The 21,222-nt window shown below is 43.8% G+C and overlaps 1 protein-coding gene across 3 annotated transcripts in view; it reads right to left on the reverse strand.

Moving 5' to 3' along the window:
• LOC132341401 (ubiquitin-conjugating enzyme E2 R2-like) overlaps positions 1-21,222 on the reverse strand; it is a 125,768-nt gene that overhangs the window by 6,134 nt on the left and 98,412 nt on the right. For all 3 annotated transcript variants that reach the window (XM_059872954.1, XM_059872955.1, XM_059872953.1), the window contains one exon: positions 6,348-6,445. In XM_059872954.1, the coding sequence (XP_059728937.1) occupies positions 6,348-6,445 (98 nt within the window). The remainder of the gene's footprint in view (positions 1-6,347; positions 6,446-21,222) is intronic.

The following is a 21,222-nucleotide window of genomic DNA, read 5'->3' on the forward strand; positions in this document are numbered from 1 at the left end:
TTGGCCAGCAGTGGGTCCATCCTGGAGCCGGTTGGTGTTGGCTCTGCTGGACATGGGGGAAGCTTCTGGCAGCTTCTCACAGAAGCCATCCCTGTAGACCCCTGCTGTCAAAACCTGGCCATGCAAACCTAATACACTAAGGACTGATGCCGTTGGGGTTTTGCCTTTTTTTCCCCTATGTTTTCTATATTCTTCACACATATATTTGTAGCTGTGTAGTCTATTGTATTAGTGACTAGATTTCTCCGTACTTATCCATGGCCTTTCCCTAGGCAGAAAGACAAAACAAATTCCAGAGCTCCAAGCCCTGGGATGTACAAGGCCCCAATGCTATCTTGGTTCTTTCTGGGAACCAAGGTTGAGAACAACTCTTCGAGATACATTTCATGGACAAAGTACAACTAGTGCTGAAGGGGGGACTCATGAGAAGGGGCTTGACCTGGGGGGAAATTGCATCACCATTTGTCCTCCTAATTGGTGCTTTTTATCAATTATGCTAATTTCCTATAAAAAAGTACTCACCCCTGAGGGGGGTGGGCTTTTGTGGACATCTTTCCATAACTGCCTCTGGAAGCCTTCAAATAAAGATCCCCCTTTATATTACCTCCTTACTAAAATTATCTCGAGTTTCATTTCCAGGTTGGGAAAAAGGCAACAGGACAATAGTTGAAGTAAGAGCAAATACTTATGAACTTCAGACCTTGGTGATCAGCATAGGGAAGATGACACAATACAAACCTCAAAGGCCTAATCTGATGACAGACTATCATGTCTGTACACATTTGTGACAGGGCAGCAGGTAAAGCTTGCATCAGACCATCTTCAGTTTATCTGTACGACCCATAGATGGTGCAGGGTTGGAAACCTGCTTAGTGAGCCTGTTCTTCATGACATTCAGCCTCACAGCAGAAAGCCAGGCTCTTTGCTTATCCTGACTGATACAACCCAAGGCCATCTGATGAGGCTGCATTGCCTTCCCTACCCCACAGTGTATTAAGAGGTTGGAGCTGTGGCCAGGTCTTCCTTCTCCTCACCCTGTGTGCCAAGACTGCTGTAGCAGTACTTGAAAAATATCTGCACTCTCTTCCCCTTGCTGTACTCAACACTCAGGCAAGCTGCCAAAAGCCCAGCAAGATTGAACTGCTGGTACTCAGCAAAGCCAGCATGAGCCAGTCACATAACCCCTGGCAGACAGACAGCCTTCCTGGATTTCTAGCAGCAGCCCAGAGCTAGCCAGCTGCCCTGCTCTGCTGGCATTTATCAGGGACAAACACCACCTCCCTCTGCTGGCCAGATCCTTTTGCATTTCCTACAACTCTTTGCATTTAAGAGATTCAGCCCTTTGTTCCTCACACAGTGTCACAACCATCACAAAACTCAACAGCAAATCCCATCAGGAAGCTCTACACACCTGGCCACCGGGCTGTAGCTACCACTGCAAGAGCTTCCTGCGTCTGAGGTGGTCCTGCTTTGAACAGCTTTTAATTTAAATGGAAGGGAAGAACAAGAGACAAGGAAATAAGTCTTGAAATACAGCAGTACATAGCAACTGCTTTGCAGAACATGATTAAAGGAGACTACAGCCCCAACTGTACTTGAATTGATTTAGAGGCATATTCAGAGCAATGTATGCTGAGCATATCTACAAGCATATTGTTATAAATGACAATATAGTATTGGCTTTTGCATTTATGTATTAGCTTTTGCATATTATTATTAATCACAAAGATTTTGATATGGTACAATTTATATTTCCTTTTAACTGCTTTTTGGTATAGTATAATCTGTCAGTTTAAGTATGCACCATATAGCTTATATAAATAGTAGTGTGATAAATATATCTTAGACCATAGCATAATATTAAAATAGAGACTATGTGATGTTAAAATGCTTTTTTACATAACTAACTCAGAGAATGGTGTAAGATAATTAGGTGGTTCCCCACATTTTGTGGACGATCTTATCTGAAGGAGAAGATAACAGCAACAAAAACCAGAACACCAAGAGAAGAATTTATTGACTCTTTGTTATCAAGGCATGTAAAAACAGCAGGATGGAATCAGAAGAAGAAATAAAATATATTGATTTAATCTACAAGATGGCATGAAGACAAATCAAAGGTTAAAACCAAGCAAAAGAATTCCTGGAACATCTTAACTCCCAGGAATGTTTGAATAATGTATAAACTGTCATGAATATGCATGTACCCCTGTAATGTAACAATATAGAAGAACATTGTTTTAAGCTAAATGTATGTTTTTTGGCCAATCACCAAAAATATGCCAGTGCTGGATATTTGTCCCTTTTTATCCCTTATTAATCTTTTAAAATCTCAAAGAGTAAGCTCAGTTTTTCACAAAATAATTTATCTGGGATACAATTCCAGGAAATGTTTGGCCATTTGGATGAAGACTTTATAGAAGGTTTTGAAACTAAACACTTGCATCTAGCCAGACTGTTCAGTATAGCTATCAGGAGAGTCATATACAATTTACTCTCCAAATAATGTAATTCAGCAGGAAATAGAACAGCAGCTCTGGAAAAAGCTGTCTGGTCAGACTGGAATGCTGGGCAGAAAATAAACCATCTTTTACTTCAAGTCAAGAATTCACTTAAAAGCCTTTGAATTATCAGCAATCAGGCTGCAAAGCCAGCATGTCAGCTTCAGCATCATTACTGTAAAGCAAGCAAAATATAGAGAAAGCCAAGGACAGGAATTCACATCTGGATTTAGCACCCACTCTGCCACAATCTATCTACTGTCTATTAGAGGTGAGACACTGTGCACTTTTCATTTCTGACCAGCACATTAGATCAGCTCCATCACTGCTGATATCCTTAAGAGCTGGCCATTCTCCTTAACTCAAACCCTGCTGCTGTGGGTAAGCAAGGTGAACAAGGTATAGTAACAGGAAGGGATCCCAGAACAGGGGATCTGACAGGACAGAAACCACAAAAAAGTTCCACCATGTGTGACTGAAAACACCCTCAGCATCACATACAAACTACACCAGACTAGATACAGACTAACCCTCTCCAGTATAGTTATGGATCTGTTTCTCCCTTAAGTGAGGTTCTAGCATGTTGTTTCATGTGAGTTGTTTGCATGAAGAGTGGGTATTTAAAGCCCACCTTTGCTTTCTTATATCCCCCACCCCATTCTGGGGAACAGTGTGCTCATCAGCTACCATATCTCTTTGGTTTGTGTTTACAGTGCTGTTGTCTTCAGAGTGAGTGCCTGTCCTGGTTTAGGAATGGTATTCCCCAATTTAGTACTCCCACTAAAAAGACCATGACCTGCAGTTGGCTGCCTCCCCCCTTTGATGGGAGGCACAAAAGATCATGGGTTGAGATAAAAACAATTTACTGGAAACATCAATGAGATTAGAAAACAACAATAACAACAGCAATATAAATAGCAAAAGTGTACAAAAGGGAGGGTGATCCACATGCAAAAATGCTCACCATGAATCCTGGGGAACAATGAAGAAAAGGTGGGCAGGTTTCCCCCTCCTGCCACACCAGTTTTCTCCACCGGAAGTCCCATCCTTCTTAGAAGCCAAAGAGTAACCTAATGGCACACTGGCAATGATGTGAGGTAGTATAAAATAACCTCCTAGCCCTGCCCACACAGGTCCAGGCTCCACCCCCTCATGGCTACTGCAAAAAAATTAACTCTGTCCTGGCTGGAACCAGGACAGTTCCTCTACACGCTTTTATCAGCAAAGAGAAGCCAGTAGAGGCTCAAGGAATCAGAACTGTTAACTGCATTTTTTTCTCTCCATGTATGAACAAAAGTATCAGACTAAGACTGTACTGAAAGTTATGTTACATCTGAACAGTTTCTGCAAACAGCTCAATGCACTAAAGCAGCCAAAAAAAGCCAAAAAAATGTTGCCACATTATATCACAGTACAAGCTGGCTTGTACTGGGCAATTAATTTGGCTACCCAGACAGCTCCATAAAACCAGCCTCTGGGTTGAAAGACAGGAACCTCAACCAATTACATTCCATCCTAAGCTGCAGGCATATCACTGGTCCAGGATCTGGGGGGCCTAAAAGATCAGACCAATGGCTGTCTAGACCCAGGAGTTTTGAACTCCCTATAAAAGAAAGCTCTGAACATTAAAACACAGTTTGCTGATGATCAACTGGTGTTGTGTCATGTGTCTGTCTCCAACCCTACGTTAACAACAAAAATGGGTATCCTCAGAAAACAAAGCAATGGTAAGATGAGGCATCATATATCAGCACAAGATACAGATATACCAACATCTTGAATATTGTGCTGAATTCTGGCCTGTGCACCTTAAAAGACTGAGTGAGGCCAGGCAAGATGGAGAAAGGTAACTAAAATTTATCAAAGAGCCTCAACCCCATAGCCCTGCAACCACTTCCTCAGCTTTATGGGACATAAGAAAAGCAATACATTCTGCCATACAGATCACAACTGCATTCCTTCACCTCTTGATGGAAGTTTGCTATATTTACTTATGCCAGCCTCATCTAGCTCCAAGTGATGGGAAAGTCCATATTGACTGTGTTTAGAAAAAAATAATGAGCATGCTTGAAACCATTAGGTGGAGAGATGCACAAGTGCTCTCAAAGTTGAAGAATTACATTCCTTACTCCAGACAGTTCAACCACAGTCATCTGTAGTAAGCAGATTTACAAAATTCAGCAGCTGACGAGAAGCCCTAGATTACATAGGCAGTAGGCTTAAAGTGAAGGACAAGTTTTATTTCTGCTTGCTGATACAGCTGAGGAATGTTTTCTCTCCAAATATCACTGTTAAGATGAACATGTTCCAAGAGTAAGCACCAAAAACTGCACCATAGTAAGGGAGAGCAGAAATCAGAGAACTAGTACAATAAGAAGTTGCATGTCAATATTTAGGGTTGTATATTGTGAAATACTCAAAATGTGTGCGCATTATAAGCAACTAATGCCCAAAGCTGTTTTCTAACTATAAGTTGAAGCTTGTCACCTAGTCCTAACCATATCAGATGTTTGAAAAATACAGTTTAATAGCCATCTGAGAAGAGGGACAGGTGAATGTAGCTTAGCAATAAACCAACTTAAGATTGTATTTAAGCTTATTTTTCCTTTTTATAAATCTGAACTAGAATGTGTATTTGGTACAGATGCATTGGATAACCTTTACCTCAAGCTCTAAGGATCAGATTTCCAACCCTTCATGACTTCATGCAGCTAAGATACACAATTTCTCTTGGACCCTTTTAACCTTCAAGTAGCATGCTCCAGGAGGAACATCAGTTGTTATAATTTGCTGACTGCTACAATTCCTAGTCTCCTACTACGTTAGCTCTAGTTCAGCACTTTGAAATGTGTATTACAATCATATTTCAAGGGTCAAGAATCCATTGAATCCCCTTTGTTAGATCTTTGCTTTGATAGAGGCTCCTTTCAAATGAATTTTGTGAAGCCAAGTTAGATGAAAGCTGAGTTAAACTGTTAGACAATATTTTTCAAATCACTATATTCCCTCAGGTGTCCTGAGATCCTTACTGGATTTACCAGTAAATAACAGATTTCACGTTGAGGAACCAGCATCTAATAAATCTGAGAGCAAGAATAATTCTCATATGATAAAAATCTAGAGGCAATTATTTTAAACTTATTTGGATAATAAATCAGTTTAAAATGTTAGAACAGGAAGTACCTTACTCAGTTTTTTCACTACATCACTTACTACTCCAGCTGCACAGGTAAACTGCTACTTAATATGCGTTTTATCAGTTCCGTATTGGCAGTGTCTTGTAATGAGAATGAAATTCAGCTGGTGTTTAAAAAGAAAAAAAAAAAGGACAGGTCAGCCCCAAATGCCTCTAATACTTAGTGATCCTTTGGGTCTTTTTGTCAGGAAGAAAGCTGCCTGGCTAACCACTCAAGATATCACACTGCAGGACAGGAGACACACAAATACTGTAAGGCAAACAGCAGGCAGGATTATGAACAAAATTACTCCTACAGGGCACAAATACCCAAAAATATTATTTTCCACTAGTGGTATCTTGGAAGAGTTTGAAAACCCTAACTATAGCATAAAAATGACCGGGGAAGGGCAGAAAATTTGAAATCAGTTGCTTTGGGAGCATGAAACCCTGCAAACAGGACAGAATTCTCCACATTGTTAGTCCATCATCAGGACACCTCAGCATCAGCACTTTAGACAACTTGATAAGTCTGGTTTGCACCCAGTTAAGGACCTAAAGCTCCTAAAGTTTTGAATTCTGTTCCAAAACGTTCCCAACACAGGTCATAATCTTGGAGTGAGATCACAGGCCTCTGAGGTCACTGTTGTACATCACAGATTCACAGTTACCTGACATTTTGGGTAGGGTTCCACCTCTCGGAGGGCAGCTCTCCACTTTGTGGGTCATCTACAGGTGGGTGAAGAATTGAAATACATACATCCCCATTCTGCAAGACAGAAACAAAAGTTGAGAATAGCCTGGTTTGAGGCAGAGATTTGATGACACAACCAGGCCAGCTGACCCAAATGGGCTAAAGGGATATTCCATACCATATGGTGACATGTTGGTGTTCGTGTGTCTGAAACTTAACACACAACAGACCTCCTATTGGTCATCAGCCAAACAGTGTGTTTTATTGTTTGGGGCTTGCTTTTATAGGCAATTCAAAGCTCCTGGTTCTTAAACAGCCATTGGTCAAATACCCATGCCTCCCAGACTCTGAACCAGTCAAATGCTTGTATTTTAGGAGAGTTGCTATTGGTTGAGACCTCTGTTAGTCAGCCTAGAGACTGGCTTATGTGGAACTGGGCTGGGTTTCTTATTTGTAAATGGATTATGTTCAGTACAAGTCAGCTTGTACTGCAACATCTCACCCTTTTCTCTTTACTAAAATTGTAACTTGCTCTCTGTCATCTATTTGCAAGGGTGCCTTGCAATCAGGGTGACAGAAAACAGCATGGTTTTAATTTTCATAAATTATATATTAGTGAAGCTGTAGCATTTTGGTTCAGAGTCTGTAGGCAAGAATTCAGGTTAGCATGTTACAGGCTTAAAGTTTAGTTTACAAATAATAATTTATCTTTAAAAATGTCCTGGATTGCCAAACAAATTGTATTCTATTTGCCATCTGTATGGCAGATGTCTTCTGTTAAGTGGGCAGTTTTCCTTTTAAGTGGGCAGTTTTCCTTATCTCTTCCACAACCAATCCTCCCTCGGCAGGGGACATCTGCTGATAACAGGCTATTGAATGTCACTGCATGACTGATAAGAACTATAACATCCCATTGTGAGATGCTTCACCCAGAGGGAAGAGCCAAGCATTCTACCCAGATATAATCTGGAGATTCTGGAACAGCAGCACGGCTTCTCCACTGGATTTCCCAGAGGAACAGCTGCCTCTTCTTCCACTGGATCTTCAGAGGAAGACTACACCTTTCTACAGGATTACTGCTCCAACAGAACCACACCTGACACTCCAGGAGGACTGCAGCGACATTTCCAATTGGACTGCTACCAACACCCTGACCAAAAGGGTGTCAGGTTATGTTCTGACTCTGTCAGTGTTGTTTTAGTTTACTGCATTGTTTATTTTATATTTTTATTTTCTTCCCTAATAAAGAACTGTTATTTCTGCTCCCATATTTTTGCCTGAGGGCCCCCCTTAATTTCAAATTTATAACAATTCGGAGGGAGGAGGTTTACATTTTTCCATTTCAGGGGAGGCTCCTGCCTTCCTTAGCAGACACCTGTCTTTCCAAACCAAGACAAAAAAGAACAAACTACTTAATTCTTAACTATTAAAGAAAAGTCTAACTACTAGAAAAAACAATTTGTAAACAGAAAAACAGTTTGTAACCTTGAAAAATAATTTGTAAACAAAGTTGTAAAGTATATCCTAACTCTAAACTGAAATTAAAAACTTTGAAACATTCAACTTTAGAACTGTAAGAAAAAAGCAAACTTAACAGATAAAGCAATTTGTAAGCAAATAGAGTCTCTATATGAACTGTTATTTCTGTAGTCTCAGATTTCTATGAGGTAGTTATTAATTGTTCTGGTTTCACAGTTCTGTGATATCTGTTGACGGGACATTGGGTTGATGCTGTGGTTCCAAGCAGGACGTAGTTCAGGCTGGATACATCAAGCAGGTGTCTAGCATGCCCCAGAGTCCATTGAAATGTATTTATCATTTGATTATTGTACTGTTATATGATTGATTGAAAGACATTATATTTCCTTTGACTTAGAGAAGGGGTGTACATTCACCCTAACCTTCCCCCCCCTCCTTTTTTCTTTGTATTAATGATTAAAATTAGGATCAGAACATGGACTTTGAACAGTATTAATAAGGTACTATTACCTAGAGGGTTGCTGAGAGGTCTCTTTTCCACTATGAGGACTTGAAAGAACCCCTTCTGGACAAGGCTTTCTCGTTTATCTCAAGGGGAAAAGGGTTTAGTTTTTTTAAAGTTTGTATACTAATATATTTTTTTTACCAGCCAGGTTCATGGCTTGATCAGGCCATGACTTGGTTGGGAGATATTTTCTGTATTTTATATTTTAAAAACAAGCTTGTATTAATATCTAATGCAAGAAATTTTTAACATGAACAACTTATGAATAATTAAAGAAATATAGGTATTTAAATGTTTTAGTTACTATGGTAAAAGTGCAAGTAATATACCTTTTTATTTTTGTTCGAGTTTAGAAATTTGTTATTGATTTAACAGGTGACTTTTAGGTTTTTTAAATGATGACAGGTGGCAAATTCTCAGTTAAAAAAATTTGCAGGTTAAACTTGCTTATGATGTTAGTAAATTAATGTTCTATGTATGCTTTAGTGGACCTAGAATGTTAGGATGAGGATATTCTTTGAATCTTCCAGGTTGATTTAGAGACAATGCAAGCAGTAATACTAGGAGTACACCAAGAAAAGACTCGTTAACATACATCCTAGGATCTCTTTGAGACATGGTAGCCCATGCCTGAGACAGAAATGTAATATTTTCTTAATAACTTTAGCAGAATCAGCTATCATAGGCTTATAAATGTTGGTTTTAGCAAATGCAAAAAACAATAATAAATATTGTACTATGAGTTCTAGGGCATATTTAGTAAACTGCTGTGTGATTTTGTAACCTTTGTGCGACAACCCTTCAATATTTTTACCCTTAGCACATGTTATTAGTTTATTAGAGTTTGTGGAATATGAGAACTTTTCTATAGTTGAAATATCAGAAGGCAGGGTGGCTATGAAGTTTCGTTGAGGTTTAAGGGGTATGAACTTGGTCTTTGTTTGCTTATTCACTGTCCATATATAGGGAGGTGCTGGTTTCCCACTGGACTTGATGATAGTGGCTCACTCTTAGCTGCTGTAAAACGGCTGTGCCATGTGATCAGCACCATCTTTTCAGGATGGCTTGATTGCTATTACTCCCATGGCACCACACCCCTACACGCTTCTTTCCACGGCTTTTTGCTGGGTGGGCTCCCTGCAGGGACTTTTCCCACGCTCTGCTTCTTGATTTGGTGTCTGCAGCTCTTCTCAGATCCGCCCTTGGAGGAAGGGTTGGGGGCGGGGCCATGCCCACTGGCGGCGTGACTGTGTTCTCCGAAGATTGGCTTGGGGACGGGGCCCTGCCCTCTGACGCAGGCTGGATCAGGGGTGTAGATGTGTCCTCCGACGGAGACGTGGTTTAGCTCCCTGAAGTTGCTGGTGTTCCCCTGGGGCAGGGCCACCCGGTTTCAGGAGACAGTCTCGGTGTTTTTATGGAGATGGAGGGTGTGGAGCTGGGGCTGAGCCAACCAGCTCTGGGCAGGGGTGGTCTGGGCGTTTCCATGGTGATGAGGGGCGCGGGGGGGGGGGGCTGCCCGCTTGGGGGGGGGGCGCTCTCGGGAACAGCATGGGGCTGAGTCATGGTCTCAGGCAGTTGTGAAATAAATGGCGACACGGCTTGAGTCACTGTAGGAACCCTGTAGAGCAGACACGGAGTAGCATTTGCGCGGTGCCGACACTGGACACCCCTGCGTCGCTAGGACCCTGCCGCCCCCTTCCGTCTCACTGCGTGGTGGTGTCCCCCTTTGCAGGGAGAGGGGTGTGTGCGGAGGATGGCTCTCTCAGGAACAGTGCCGGTGCGGGAGGGGAATTTAAGGTAGTTCAGCCACATGGAACAGCATGGCTGGCCTTTTCTTCCAGCCATGTGCTCTGTGGGTTTGGAAAGGCACCCATTCCCCCCAAAAACTCATCTGGTGTGCTTTCCTCACCATATATTTCAGTATTTAACAGTCTTATTAAATCCAAGATAAGTCCCTGTAACAATGTATCTGAACAACTTAGGCCTCAGCGTGCACCAGCCATACCGCTTGTAACTGTTCTTATCAGAATTTTCTCAGGGCACTGTGGAATTCATCAAGGTTACTAAGACATAAACTGTGCTAAAATAAGAACAAAGAAGCTGAGAAACTGAATACCAGACTTGCAAGAACTAGATAATAGAGGACTGTGAAACACCTGGACTGTAACCAATCACAGATGCTGAGAAATGGAGGCAGAGAACGAGGGAACAAGACAAAGGCACCAATCATGAAGGGTCTACTTAGTAGTTTGTAGAATCTGTAAAAGCGTGTATAATGTAAACAATGAATGGCTTCTGCTTGATCATATTGGTCAGTTGTACAGGAGTCCTGGATTTCCCGCAATAAGTCTCCATGGGTTTATAACTCTTATTGCATTTTCCTCTCCCTTTGAGGCTGCTCTGATGATATATTGACCAGTTTGTGCTGAGGTAATAAAGTCAAAAGCAGCTTCTTTAGTTGTGCCTAACCGTGGTTCTTAGCCCACATTATTAATGCTAATAATGCTTTTTCATCATAGTCTACATCCCATTCCTCAAGAAGTTTCCATACCTTTAGTACTGGGTGGTCCTGTGTAGAAATAAAGTTTCCCATGTCTCCAGTGGGGTTTTTCTTCTATTTTCAGCTTCTCCTGTTTCTTTTTTTTCACATAGCCCTTTGGCTGTGACTTTTGCAGCCTTTGCTGCCACTTTTGGGCTCTCCCTGCCTCTTTCTTTCCAGCATTTGGCTGTAGGGACAGGCTCAGCAGGCTCTGCCCTGTGTCTCTCTCCGCTCTACCTGTGGGCCAAAAACTTGGGCTGCTTGTCATCACACCAGGGTCACCATGTGACACGTTGGTGTTCGTGTGTCTGAAACTTAACACACAACAGACCTCCTATTGGTCATCAGCCAAACAGCGTGTTTTATTGTTTGGGGCTTGCTTTTATAGGCAATTCAAAGCTCCTGGTTCTTTAACAGCCATTGGTCGAATACCCATGCCTCCCATACTCTGAACCAGTCAAATGCTTGTATTTTAGGAGAGCTGCTATTGGTTGAGACCTCTGTTAGTCAGCCTAGAGAATGGCTTATGTGGAACTGGGCTGGGTTTCTTATTTGTAAATGGATTATGTTCAGTACAAGTCAGCTTGTACTGCAACAATATGGCATCAATTCAGATATAAAAGCTAAAGGAAGGAGGAAGAAAGGGGATATTTGTTATTTGCAATGTTTGCCTTCTGGAGCAACTGCTACACATGTTGAAGCCCTGCTTCCTGAGAATTGGCTGGACATCACTGTAAAATATGTTATGAAATAATTCATGCTTAGACAGAGAATGTATTTTATAGGATTGTAAAATCCAAACGAGTCTCTGACCACAAGCAGCCCAGGCACAGATGTCTACTTCGGAATGTTGAAATTCCTGAAGGCAGCAGGAGAACAATACCCCTGTTTACCCATTAATAGACGTGGCCAGCTTGATGATCATCATCCTCCAGAGTAATCAGGAGACACCCAAGAGTGATCATCGCTTGATAGATACCATCGATTAAGACAACAGAAGTCCAGAAAGATACATCTGAATACGCTTGACTTCCCATTACATGATCAGCGCCTGCCACTACTCAGGAAACAGCAATTGTCAAGCGCTGCACAGTGAAAGAAACTCTCATGCATATGCGGGGTTACAAAAGAAATTGGAGTACCTCTGCCTCAGGCATAAAAAACTGTATAAAATAGCCTCGATGGAATTCATGAACAGAGGGGGATCCGACGCGATAGAGGTTGGATCTAGGTTCACCCAGCACCGATCCCGGGCTCAACGCTGTCTCTTTGGCTGTGGGTTTTTGAGGACCGTATTTTGGTCGCGGAAATAAAATCTTTTGCATTTATTAATTTGGATTTCTGACTGATAATTTATAACATCACTCACTGATGGGAAGTAGAGAATAAAATCCCTTTTTTGTTCCCCTTTGTTTGTCTGTGCGCAATCTTTTGCTTTAGTAAACTGCCTTAACCTACGAGTCATTTTCCATCTTATTTTCTCTCCCCTGTCCAGCTGAGAAGGGGGAATGATAGAGTGGCTTGGTGGGCACCTGGCATCCAGCCCAGGTCAACCCACCAGTCCTTTTTGGTGGCAAACAAAGGCAGTTATATATATTGCATGTTATAGTTATAGTAGTAATTAAGTAGCAAGCTCCTGTGTGAGACATGGAGATTGTCAGCTGCACTGCTTACCTCTTTATTTTGCTGAGTTTGGGAACATGTTAATACAAATGATGGCTCTGTGCTTTGCCATGGCATTGACAGCCTTGCTGTGCTGGGGGAGTTACCTCGTGGAGAAGATGAGGGAATACATCTCCCAGCATGGATTTGGGAGGGGCAGGTCCTGACTGACCAACCAGATTCCCTTTTATGACCAGGTGAACCACCTGATGGATGAGGGGAAGGCTGTGCATGTTGTCTACCTGGACTTCAGCAAAGCCTTTGACACTGTCTCCCACAGCATACTCCTTGAAAAGCTGGCAGCCCATGGCATGGACAGGAGCACTCTTTGCTGGGTTAAGAACTGGCTGGATGGCCGGGCCCAGAGAGTGGTGGGGAATGGTGTTGCATCCACTTGGTGGCCAGTCACTAGTGGTGTTCCCCAGGGATCAGTGTTGGACCCAGTCCTGTTTAGTATCTTTATTGATAATCTGGATGAAGGGATCAAGTCTACCATTAGCAAATTTGCAGATGACACCAGTTTGGGGGGGGGGGGGAACGGTCAATCTGCTGGAAGGTAGGAGAGCTCTGCAGAGGGACCTGGACAGGCTGGATAGATGGGCTGAATCCAACAATATGAGGTTTAACAAGACCAAGTGCTGGGTCCTGCTCTTTGGTCACACCAACCCCATGGAGAACTACAGGTTGGGGACAGAGTGGCTGGACAGTGGCAAGGCAGACGGGGACATGGGGGTACTAATTGACAGCAGGCTGAACATGAGCCAGCAGTGTGCCCACGTGGCCAAGAAGGCCAATGGCATCCTGGCCTGTATCAGGTGGCCAGCAGGACTAGGGAAGTGATTCTTCTCCTGTACTTGGCACTGGTTAGGCTGCACATTGAATACTGTGTCCAGTTCTGGGACCCTCAATTTAGGAAGGATGTTGAGATGCTGAAGCATGTCCACAAAAGGGCAACAAGGCTGGTGGAAGGGTCTAGCACACACATCCTATGAGGAGCAACTGAGGGAGCTGGGATTGTTTAGCCTGGAGAAAAGCAGGCTCAGGGGAGACCTTATCACTCTCTACAATTACCTGAAAGGAGGTTGTAGCTAGGTGAGGGTTGGGCTCTGCTACCAGGCAGCCAGTGACAGGACAAGAGGACACAGTCTTAAGCTGCACCAGGGGAAGTTTAGGCTAGATATTAGGAAAAAATTCTTCACAGAAAGAATGATTCATCATTGGAATGGGCTGCCCAGGAAGGTGGTAGTGATGCCTTAGGATTTAGCTTTTATATTTTTCAGATCCTGTACTGCTTTAGTGTATAACTCAACTCCATAGCCTGTCAGCTACTGTTCTCCCATTTTATTCAGACAAAACAATTCCTCTCTAGGCCTGAAACTCAAGGACACCCTACTGTCTCAGGCCCCGAAAAGTATAAACAAAAGTGAGTTGAGGGGAGGAGCAAACTGGGGGTATATGACTTCATTACCTGAAGCTGCAATTGGAGGATTAACCCCTCATATGTAAATGGACCAAAATTATATCTGTCTGAAAACTCATGACCATTGTCCATCTTGGGCGTAACCTGTTGGAGGCTTTGACTGCCCAAGGTGTACCTATTGAAGGCCTTTAATAAATACCCACTTTTTTCCTCCTTATCTTGTCTAGTCCCTGTTCCAGGTAACCACTCCAAGGCATCAGTGGAGTCACCATCCCTGGAGGTGTTTAAGAAAAGACTGGATGTGGCACTTAGTGCCATGGTCTACTTGACAAGGTGGTGTTAGGTCATAGGTTGGACTCAATAATCCCAAAGGTCTTTTCCAACCTAGGTGATTCTGTGTGATTCTGTGATTTCCCTCTCCCTACCTTGGATTAATGTGGATAGTTTTATTATGTAGGCTCCTGAGGTCCTTGTTCATTGTTATATGATATGTTTAATACCACTAAATAATACTTTTAGCACTTTATGGGGTTTGTGGAATCTGGTGTCTTGGTGTAAGAGAAAACAAATTTTGGGTGATGCAACATTGAAATGTGTCCTGAAGCACCCAGTCCCTGGGTGGCAGGATTTAGGAAGGTTCCCAGGGTGGTCATCACCTCCCGTTGCCTGGGACTTTCCACCTGAACAGGTAATCAACCCTGATAAACTGACCCATCACCTGATAGAAGGGTGCCTTACCTACCCCAATGAAAACCAGCAGCTTCTCACCCTGTACTAGGGCCTAGCCTGTGCCTATTGAGCCACAGTTCAGTACTCTTAGAGGACTGTAGTTGAGGCAGGAGCCCAAACTGTGTTTGAGGATACTATGGCTGAGACAGGGACTCAAACAACAACTGCAGTAATTGCCCCAGAAATGAAAAAGAAAAAGTGGACAAAGCGAACAACACATCCATGCCATCAATTAGAAAGGGAGGAAGAGGAAGAATCAGGAAAGGAAGCATCTGATCAAGAAGCCAGTCCTTCAACAAGGAAATTGAAGAAAGGAGTGAGACAATTCAAACAGGAAACCAAAGTTACTCGGTCCCTGACCTCATCAGAACTTCGAGACTTGCAAAAACATTACAGCCACTAGCCAGGTGAACAGATTTCTGCCTGGCTGCTTCGATGCTGGGATAATGGGGCCAGCAGTCAGGACTTAGAAGGTCATGAAGCCCAACAGCTGGGATCCCTTGCTAGAGATCAGGAAATTGAAAGAGGAATTGGAAAAGGGGCAGCAATTTTCAGCCTCTGGAGATGGCTCTTCTCAGGTGTGAGGGCAAGATATACATTTAAAGAAGATCTTGTGAATTTCCCAGAGAAGTGGATCACTGCAGGTAAAGGTATCCAGTACTTGAGAGAATTAGCAGTGCTGGAAGTCATCTATAGTAATCTAAAAAGTGACAGGGTCTCTAAAGATCCAGAAGATGTCCCTGAAACACTGGCCATGTAGAGGAAGATGGTTTAACTCACCCCTGCATCATATTTTAACAGCTTAGCAGCAATGTATTACCTGCAAATAGATACACCAACTGTGGAGAGAGCAGCTTTGTGTCTGAAAAACTTTGAAGAAAATCTTTGTACCTCCTCATCCCTACAGGCCAGCACTTCAACTGTCAGGATCTGCCCAAGAGATTGGTCCTCTCCTGCCCCGGTCAGAGGGAAAGGAAGCCCTAGGCGCAAGCCACATGATGCACTCTGGTTCTTCCCGTTTGACCAGGAGTTGGACATAAAGTGGGATGATGAACCCACCTTTCAGCTAGAAGCCCATATATGTGAACTGAGAGGGAAGAGAGCTGTTAAGAAGGGGTCACTCAAAATGACTGTCAGTATAACTGCTGCAGAGACACAAGAAGGCAATCAGCGATCTCCCACATAGAAGAACTGAAATCATGCCCTTTGATCCTGGTGAGGGGACTTTTGATCTGGCATTGCAAAGGTCAGACAGTGAACACTCCAGTGAGGAACATGAATGGAGGGTCCCTGTCTTCAGCCAGGAGGAAAAAATGGATGACTGGATATATAGGACTATGTGAATTCAATGGTCTGGAACGCCAGATTCACAGAAGTATAATGCTTTGCTAGACATTAGTGCACGGCGTGCGCTGGTGCCATCAGCATATAGAGCCACAGAACCCATCTGGATCTCTGGAGTGACAGACGGATGCCAAGAATTGTCTGTATTAGAGGCTGAGGTGAGTGGGAAAAGCACTCCATTGTGACTGGCCCAGAGGCCCCCTGTATCTTTGGCATCAACTGCCTCAGGAGAGGGTACTTCAAAGATCCAAAGGGGTACTGATGGGCTTTTGGTGTAGCCACTGTGAATATAGAGAATTTCGAACAGTTATCCACCCTACCTGACCTCTCAGAATATCCCTTCATTGTGGAAATGCTGTGAGTTGAAGACCAGCAGGTACCAATTGTTACCAGGACTGTTGCACTGGTGGCAATACCGCACCATCTGAGACTCCCTGGTTCCCATCCATGATCTCAATTATCAACTGGAGACCCGAGGAGTGATCAGCAGAACTCACTCACCTTTTAATAGTCCCATATGGCCAGTGCAAAAGTCTGATGGAGGATGGAGGTTAACAGTAGACTATAGTGGCCTGAATGAAATAATACCACCACTGAGTGCTACTGTAGTAGACATGTCAGAGTCCCAATATGAACTGGAGTTGAAGGCAGTCAAGTGGTATGCTGCAAATGACATTGACGATGCATTTTCCTCAACTCCTTTGGCAGCAGAGTGCAGACACAGTTTGCTTTCATGTGGAGAGGTGTCAAATACACCTGGACTAAACTGCCCCAGGGGTGGAAACACGGCCCTACTGTCTGTCATGGATGGGTCCAGACTGCCCTGGAAATGGGTGATGCTCCTGAATGTCTACAATATATTGACAACCTAATTGTGTGGGGCAAGAAGGCAGAAGAAGTATTTGATAAAGGAAAAAGAATAATTTAGATTCTTCTGAAAGCTGAGTTTGCCATAAAGAAAAGCAAGGCCAAGGGACCTGAAAAGAAGATTCAGTTCTTAGGAATAAAATGGCAAGATGGACAACAAGATAGCAACTATGTCTCCACCAACTAACAAGAAGGAAACAGGAGCTTTCCTAGGCCTTGTGGGGTTCTCGAGAATACACATTCAAGGTTATAGCTGGAAGACGAACCATTTTGACTGGGGCCTTGAACAACAACAGGCCTTTGAGCAGATCAAACAGAATAGCTCGAGCAGTAGCTCTTGAGCCTGTTCATACAGGACCAGACATGCAAAATATACTCTACACTGCAGCTGGGGAACATGGTCCCACCTGCAGCCTCTGGCAAAGAACATCAGGAGAAACCTGAGGTCGACCATTATTGTTTTGGAGCTGGAGTTATCAAGGATCAGAAGCCCACTATACTCCAACTGAAAAAGAGATATTAGCAGCCTATGAGGGGATTTGAACTGCCTCAGAGGTTGTTGGGACAGAAGTGTGTCTCCTCTTAACACTGCAATTGCCCATGCTACGCTGGATGTTCAGAATAAATATACGTCTCCTCAACATATCACACAACCAGCGCTACATGGAGTAAGCGTTGATCACACAATGAGCTCAACTGGAGAAAACTAATTGTCCAGGATTTCGGGAAGAGATTATAGACTGGCCGGAAGTCAGATTTTTTGGAGCATTGCCTGAAAAGGTGACTCGTGACCAAGAGGCACCACCATACAAAGGAGGCTTTGCACTATTTGCTGATGGATCCTGCTGTGTGATAGGAAACTATGAGAGGCGGAAAGCTGCTGTCCCACATGAGGAATCATTGAGGCTGCTGAAGGGGAAGGAGTCAATTCAATTTGCAGAAGCAAAAGCCATCCAATCAGCCTTAGAGATTGCAGAACAAGAAAAGTGGCCTGTACTCAATCCCAACTCCTGGATGGTGACTAATGCCCTATGGGGGTGGCTGCAGCAATGAAAAAAGACCAATTGGCAGTGCAGAGGTAAACCCATCTGGGCTGCTGCATTGTGGTAAGACTGCTGCACAGGTAGAAAATATAGCTCTAAAGGTACTTAGATGCTCATATGCCCAAAAGCTGCACCACTGAAGAACATCGAAACAATGAACTGGTAGATAAGGCTGCCAAAATTGAAATAGTTCAGGTAGACTTAGACTGGGAATAGAAGAGTGAGCTATTTATAGCCTGATGAGCCCATGAAACATTTATAGAATTCACATAATTCACAGAATTACTAGGTTGGAAGAGACCTTAAAGATTATTGAGTCCACCCCATGCCCTAACACCTCCACTCAGTCATGGCATTGAGTGCCATATCCAGTCTTTTTTTAAACACATCCAAGGATGGTAACTTCACCACCTCCCCGGGCAGGCCATTCGTGAACTTTATGACTCTTTCCATGAAATACTTTTTCCTAATATCCAACCTATAGTTCCCTTGATGCAGCTTGAGACTGTCCTCTCATTCTGTAAGTTGCTGCCTGGTGAAAGCAACCAACCCCCACCTAACGACAGCCACCTTTCAGGAAGTTGTAGAGAGTGATAAGGTCACCCCCGAGTCTCCCTTTCTCCCGGCTAAACAACCCCAGGTCCCTCAGTCGTTCCTCATAGGGCTTGTGTTCCAAGCCCCTCACCAACCTAGTTGCCCTCCTCTGGACACGCTCCACCATCTCAACATCCTTCCTAAACTGAGAGGCCCAGAACTGGACACAATATTCAGGGTGCTGCCTCACCAGTGCTGAGTATAGGGGAAGAATGACCTCCCTGCTCCTGCTGGCCACACTATTCCTGATACAGGCCAGGATGCCATTGGCCTTCTTGGCCACCTGGGCACACTGCTGGCTCATGTTCAGCCGACTGTCAACCAGTACCCCCAGGTTCTTTTCCGCCTGGGCACTGTCCAGCCACATCCCGCCCAACCTATAACATTGCAGGGGGTTATTGTGGCCAAAATGCAGGACTCGGCACTTGGATTTATTAAACTTCATCCTATTAGACTGCCCATCGCTTCAACCGTTCCAAGTCTCTCTGCAGAGCCCTCCTACACTCCAACAGATCAACACACCATCCCAGCTTAGTGTCATCTGCAAACTTACCAATGAAAGACTCAATCTCCTCATCCATGTCATCAATAAAAATATTGAATAGAACTGGCCCCAGCACAGATCCCTGAGGGACATCACTGGTGACTGGCCGCCAGCTGGATCCAGCACTGTTCACCACCACTCTCTGGGCCCGGCCATCCAGCCAGTTCTTAACCCAGCAAAGAGTGCTCCTGTCCAAGCCGTGGGCTGCCAGCTTTTCAAGGAGTATGCTGTGGGAGACAGTGTCAAAGGCCTTGCTGAAGTCCAGGTACACAACATCAACAGCCTTTCCTGCATCCACCAGGTGGGTCACTTGGTCATAAAAAGAGATCAGGTTGGTCAAATACAACCTACGCCTCCCAAACCTATGCTGGCTGGGTCTGATATTCTGTCCATCCTCTAAGTTCTGTGTGATGATACTCAATATAAACTGCTCCATTACCTCACAGGGTACTGAGGTCAGGCTATCCAGCTTATAATTAACAGGATCCTCCTTCCCACCTTTTTTGTGAATGGGTGTCACATTGGCCAGCTTCCAGTTATCTGGAACCTCACCAGTGAGCCAGGACTGCTAGTAAATGATGGAGAGTGGTTTTGCAAGCTCATCTGCCAGCTCCCTCCTCACCCTGGGATGGATCCCATCTGGTCTCATGGATTTATGAATATCCAATTGTCTCAGCAGTTCTCTGACTGCCTCTTCTTGGATAATGGGGGGACCATTCTGCTCCCTGATATCATTGACCAACTCAAGAGGACAGTTATCCTGAAGGGAAGTCTTCCCACTAAGAACTGAGACAAAGAAAGTGTTAAGCACCTCTGCCTTCTCCTCATCTGCAGTTACTAAGTTCCCTTCTGCATCTAATAAAGAACAAAGGTTAGTCTTACTCTTCCTTTTACCATGATATATTTATGAAAACATTTTTTATTATCCTTTACAAAAGTCACCATTTTAAGTTCAAACTGAGCTTGGGCCTCCCTAATTTTTTTTCCTACATACTCTAGCAGCCCTCTTAAATACTTCCTGAGAGACCTGACCCTCTTTACAAAGATAATACATCCTGTTTTTATTCCTAAGTTCCTCAAAAACCTCCTTGCCCATCCAGGCTGGACATTTGCCTCGTTGACTCATCTTTTGGCACACAGGGACAGTCTCTTCCTGTGCCCTCAAGATCTCCATTTCGAAGCACGCCCACCCTTCCTGAACTCCTTTGTTTTTAAGGACTGCTTCCCAAGGAACTCTCTGGATAAGTCTCCTGAACAGGCCAAAGTCTGCCCTCTGAAAGTCCAATGTCAAAGTCTTATTAATGTTCCTTCTGATTTCACCAAATATCAAGAACTCTTATAATTTCATGATCACTATGCCCCAAGTGGCCTCCAACCACCACATCTCCCGCCAACCCATCTCTATTTGCAAATAACTGATCTCACATAGTCCCTCCCTTGGTGGGCTCACCCACCAGCTGCAAGAAAAAGTTGTCCTCCACAAACTCTAAAAATTTCCTGGACTGCCTTTTGTCAGTTGTATTAGGTTCCCAGCAAATGTCTAGTAGGTTGAAATCCCCAACAAGAACAAGGGCTGATGATCCAGAGACATTCTCTAGCTGCTTATAGAATAAGTTGTCCACCACTTCTTCCTGGTTGGGTGTATGGTAACAGACTCCCAGTAGGATGTCAGCCTTGTTGGCCTTCCCCCTAATTCTTACCCATAGGCATTCAACTTCATCATCATTAGTTTCAATACCTATGGCGTCCAAAGCCTCCCTAATATAAAGGGCCACCCTTCCATTTTTCTCCCTTTCCTATCTCTCCCGAAGAGCTTGTAGCCATTCAGTGGAGCACTCCACCTATGTGAGTTGTCCCACCACGTTTCCGTGATGGCAATTACATCATAGCTCTGCTGCTGCACCATGGCCTCCAGCTCTTCTTGTTTGTTACCCATGCTGTGTGCATTAGTATACATGCACCTCAGCTGGGCTGCTGATTTCACCCCTATCTCAGGCCTACCACCCTTGGGCCTGCTTCCGGAGAGCCCAACTTCATCCCCTTCCCCCTTCAAACCTAGTTTAAAGCCCTGTCACAAGTAGAATCTGCTTGGAATAGAGGGCATGGGCTGGGTTTTTGATGTGGTG

This window comes from Haemorhous mexicanus, chromosome W, assembly GCF_027477595.1.
Source record: "Haemorhous mexicanus isolate bHaeMex1 chromosome W, bHaeMex1.pri, whole genome shotgun sequence".
NCBI lineage: Eukaryota > Metazoa > Chordata > Aves > Passeriformes > Fringillidae > Haemorhous > Haemorhous mexicanus.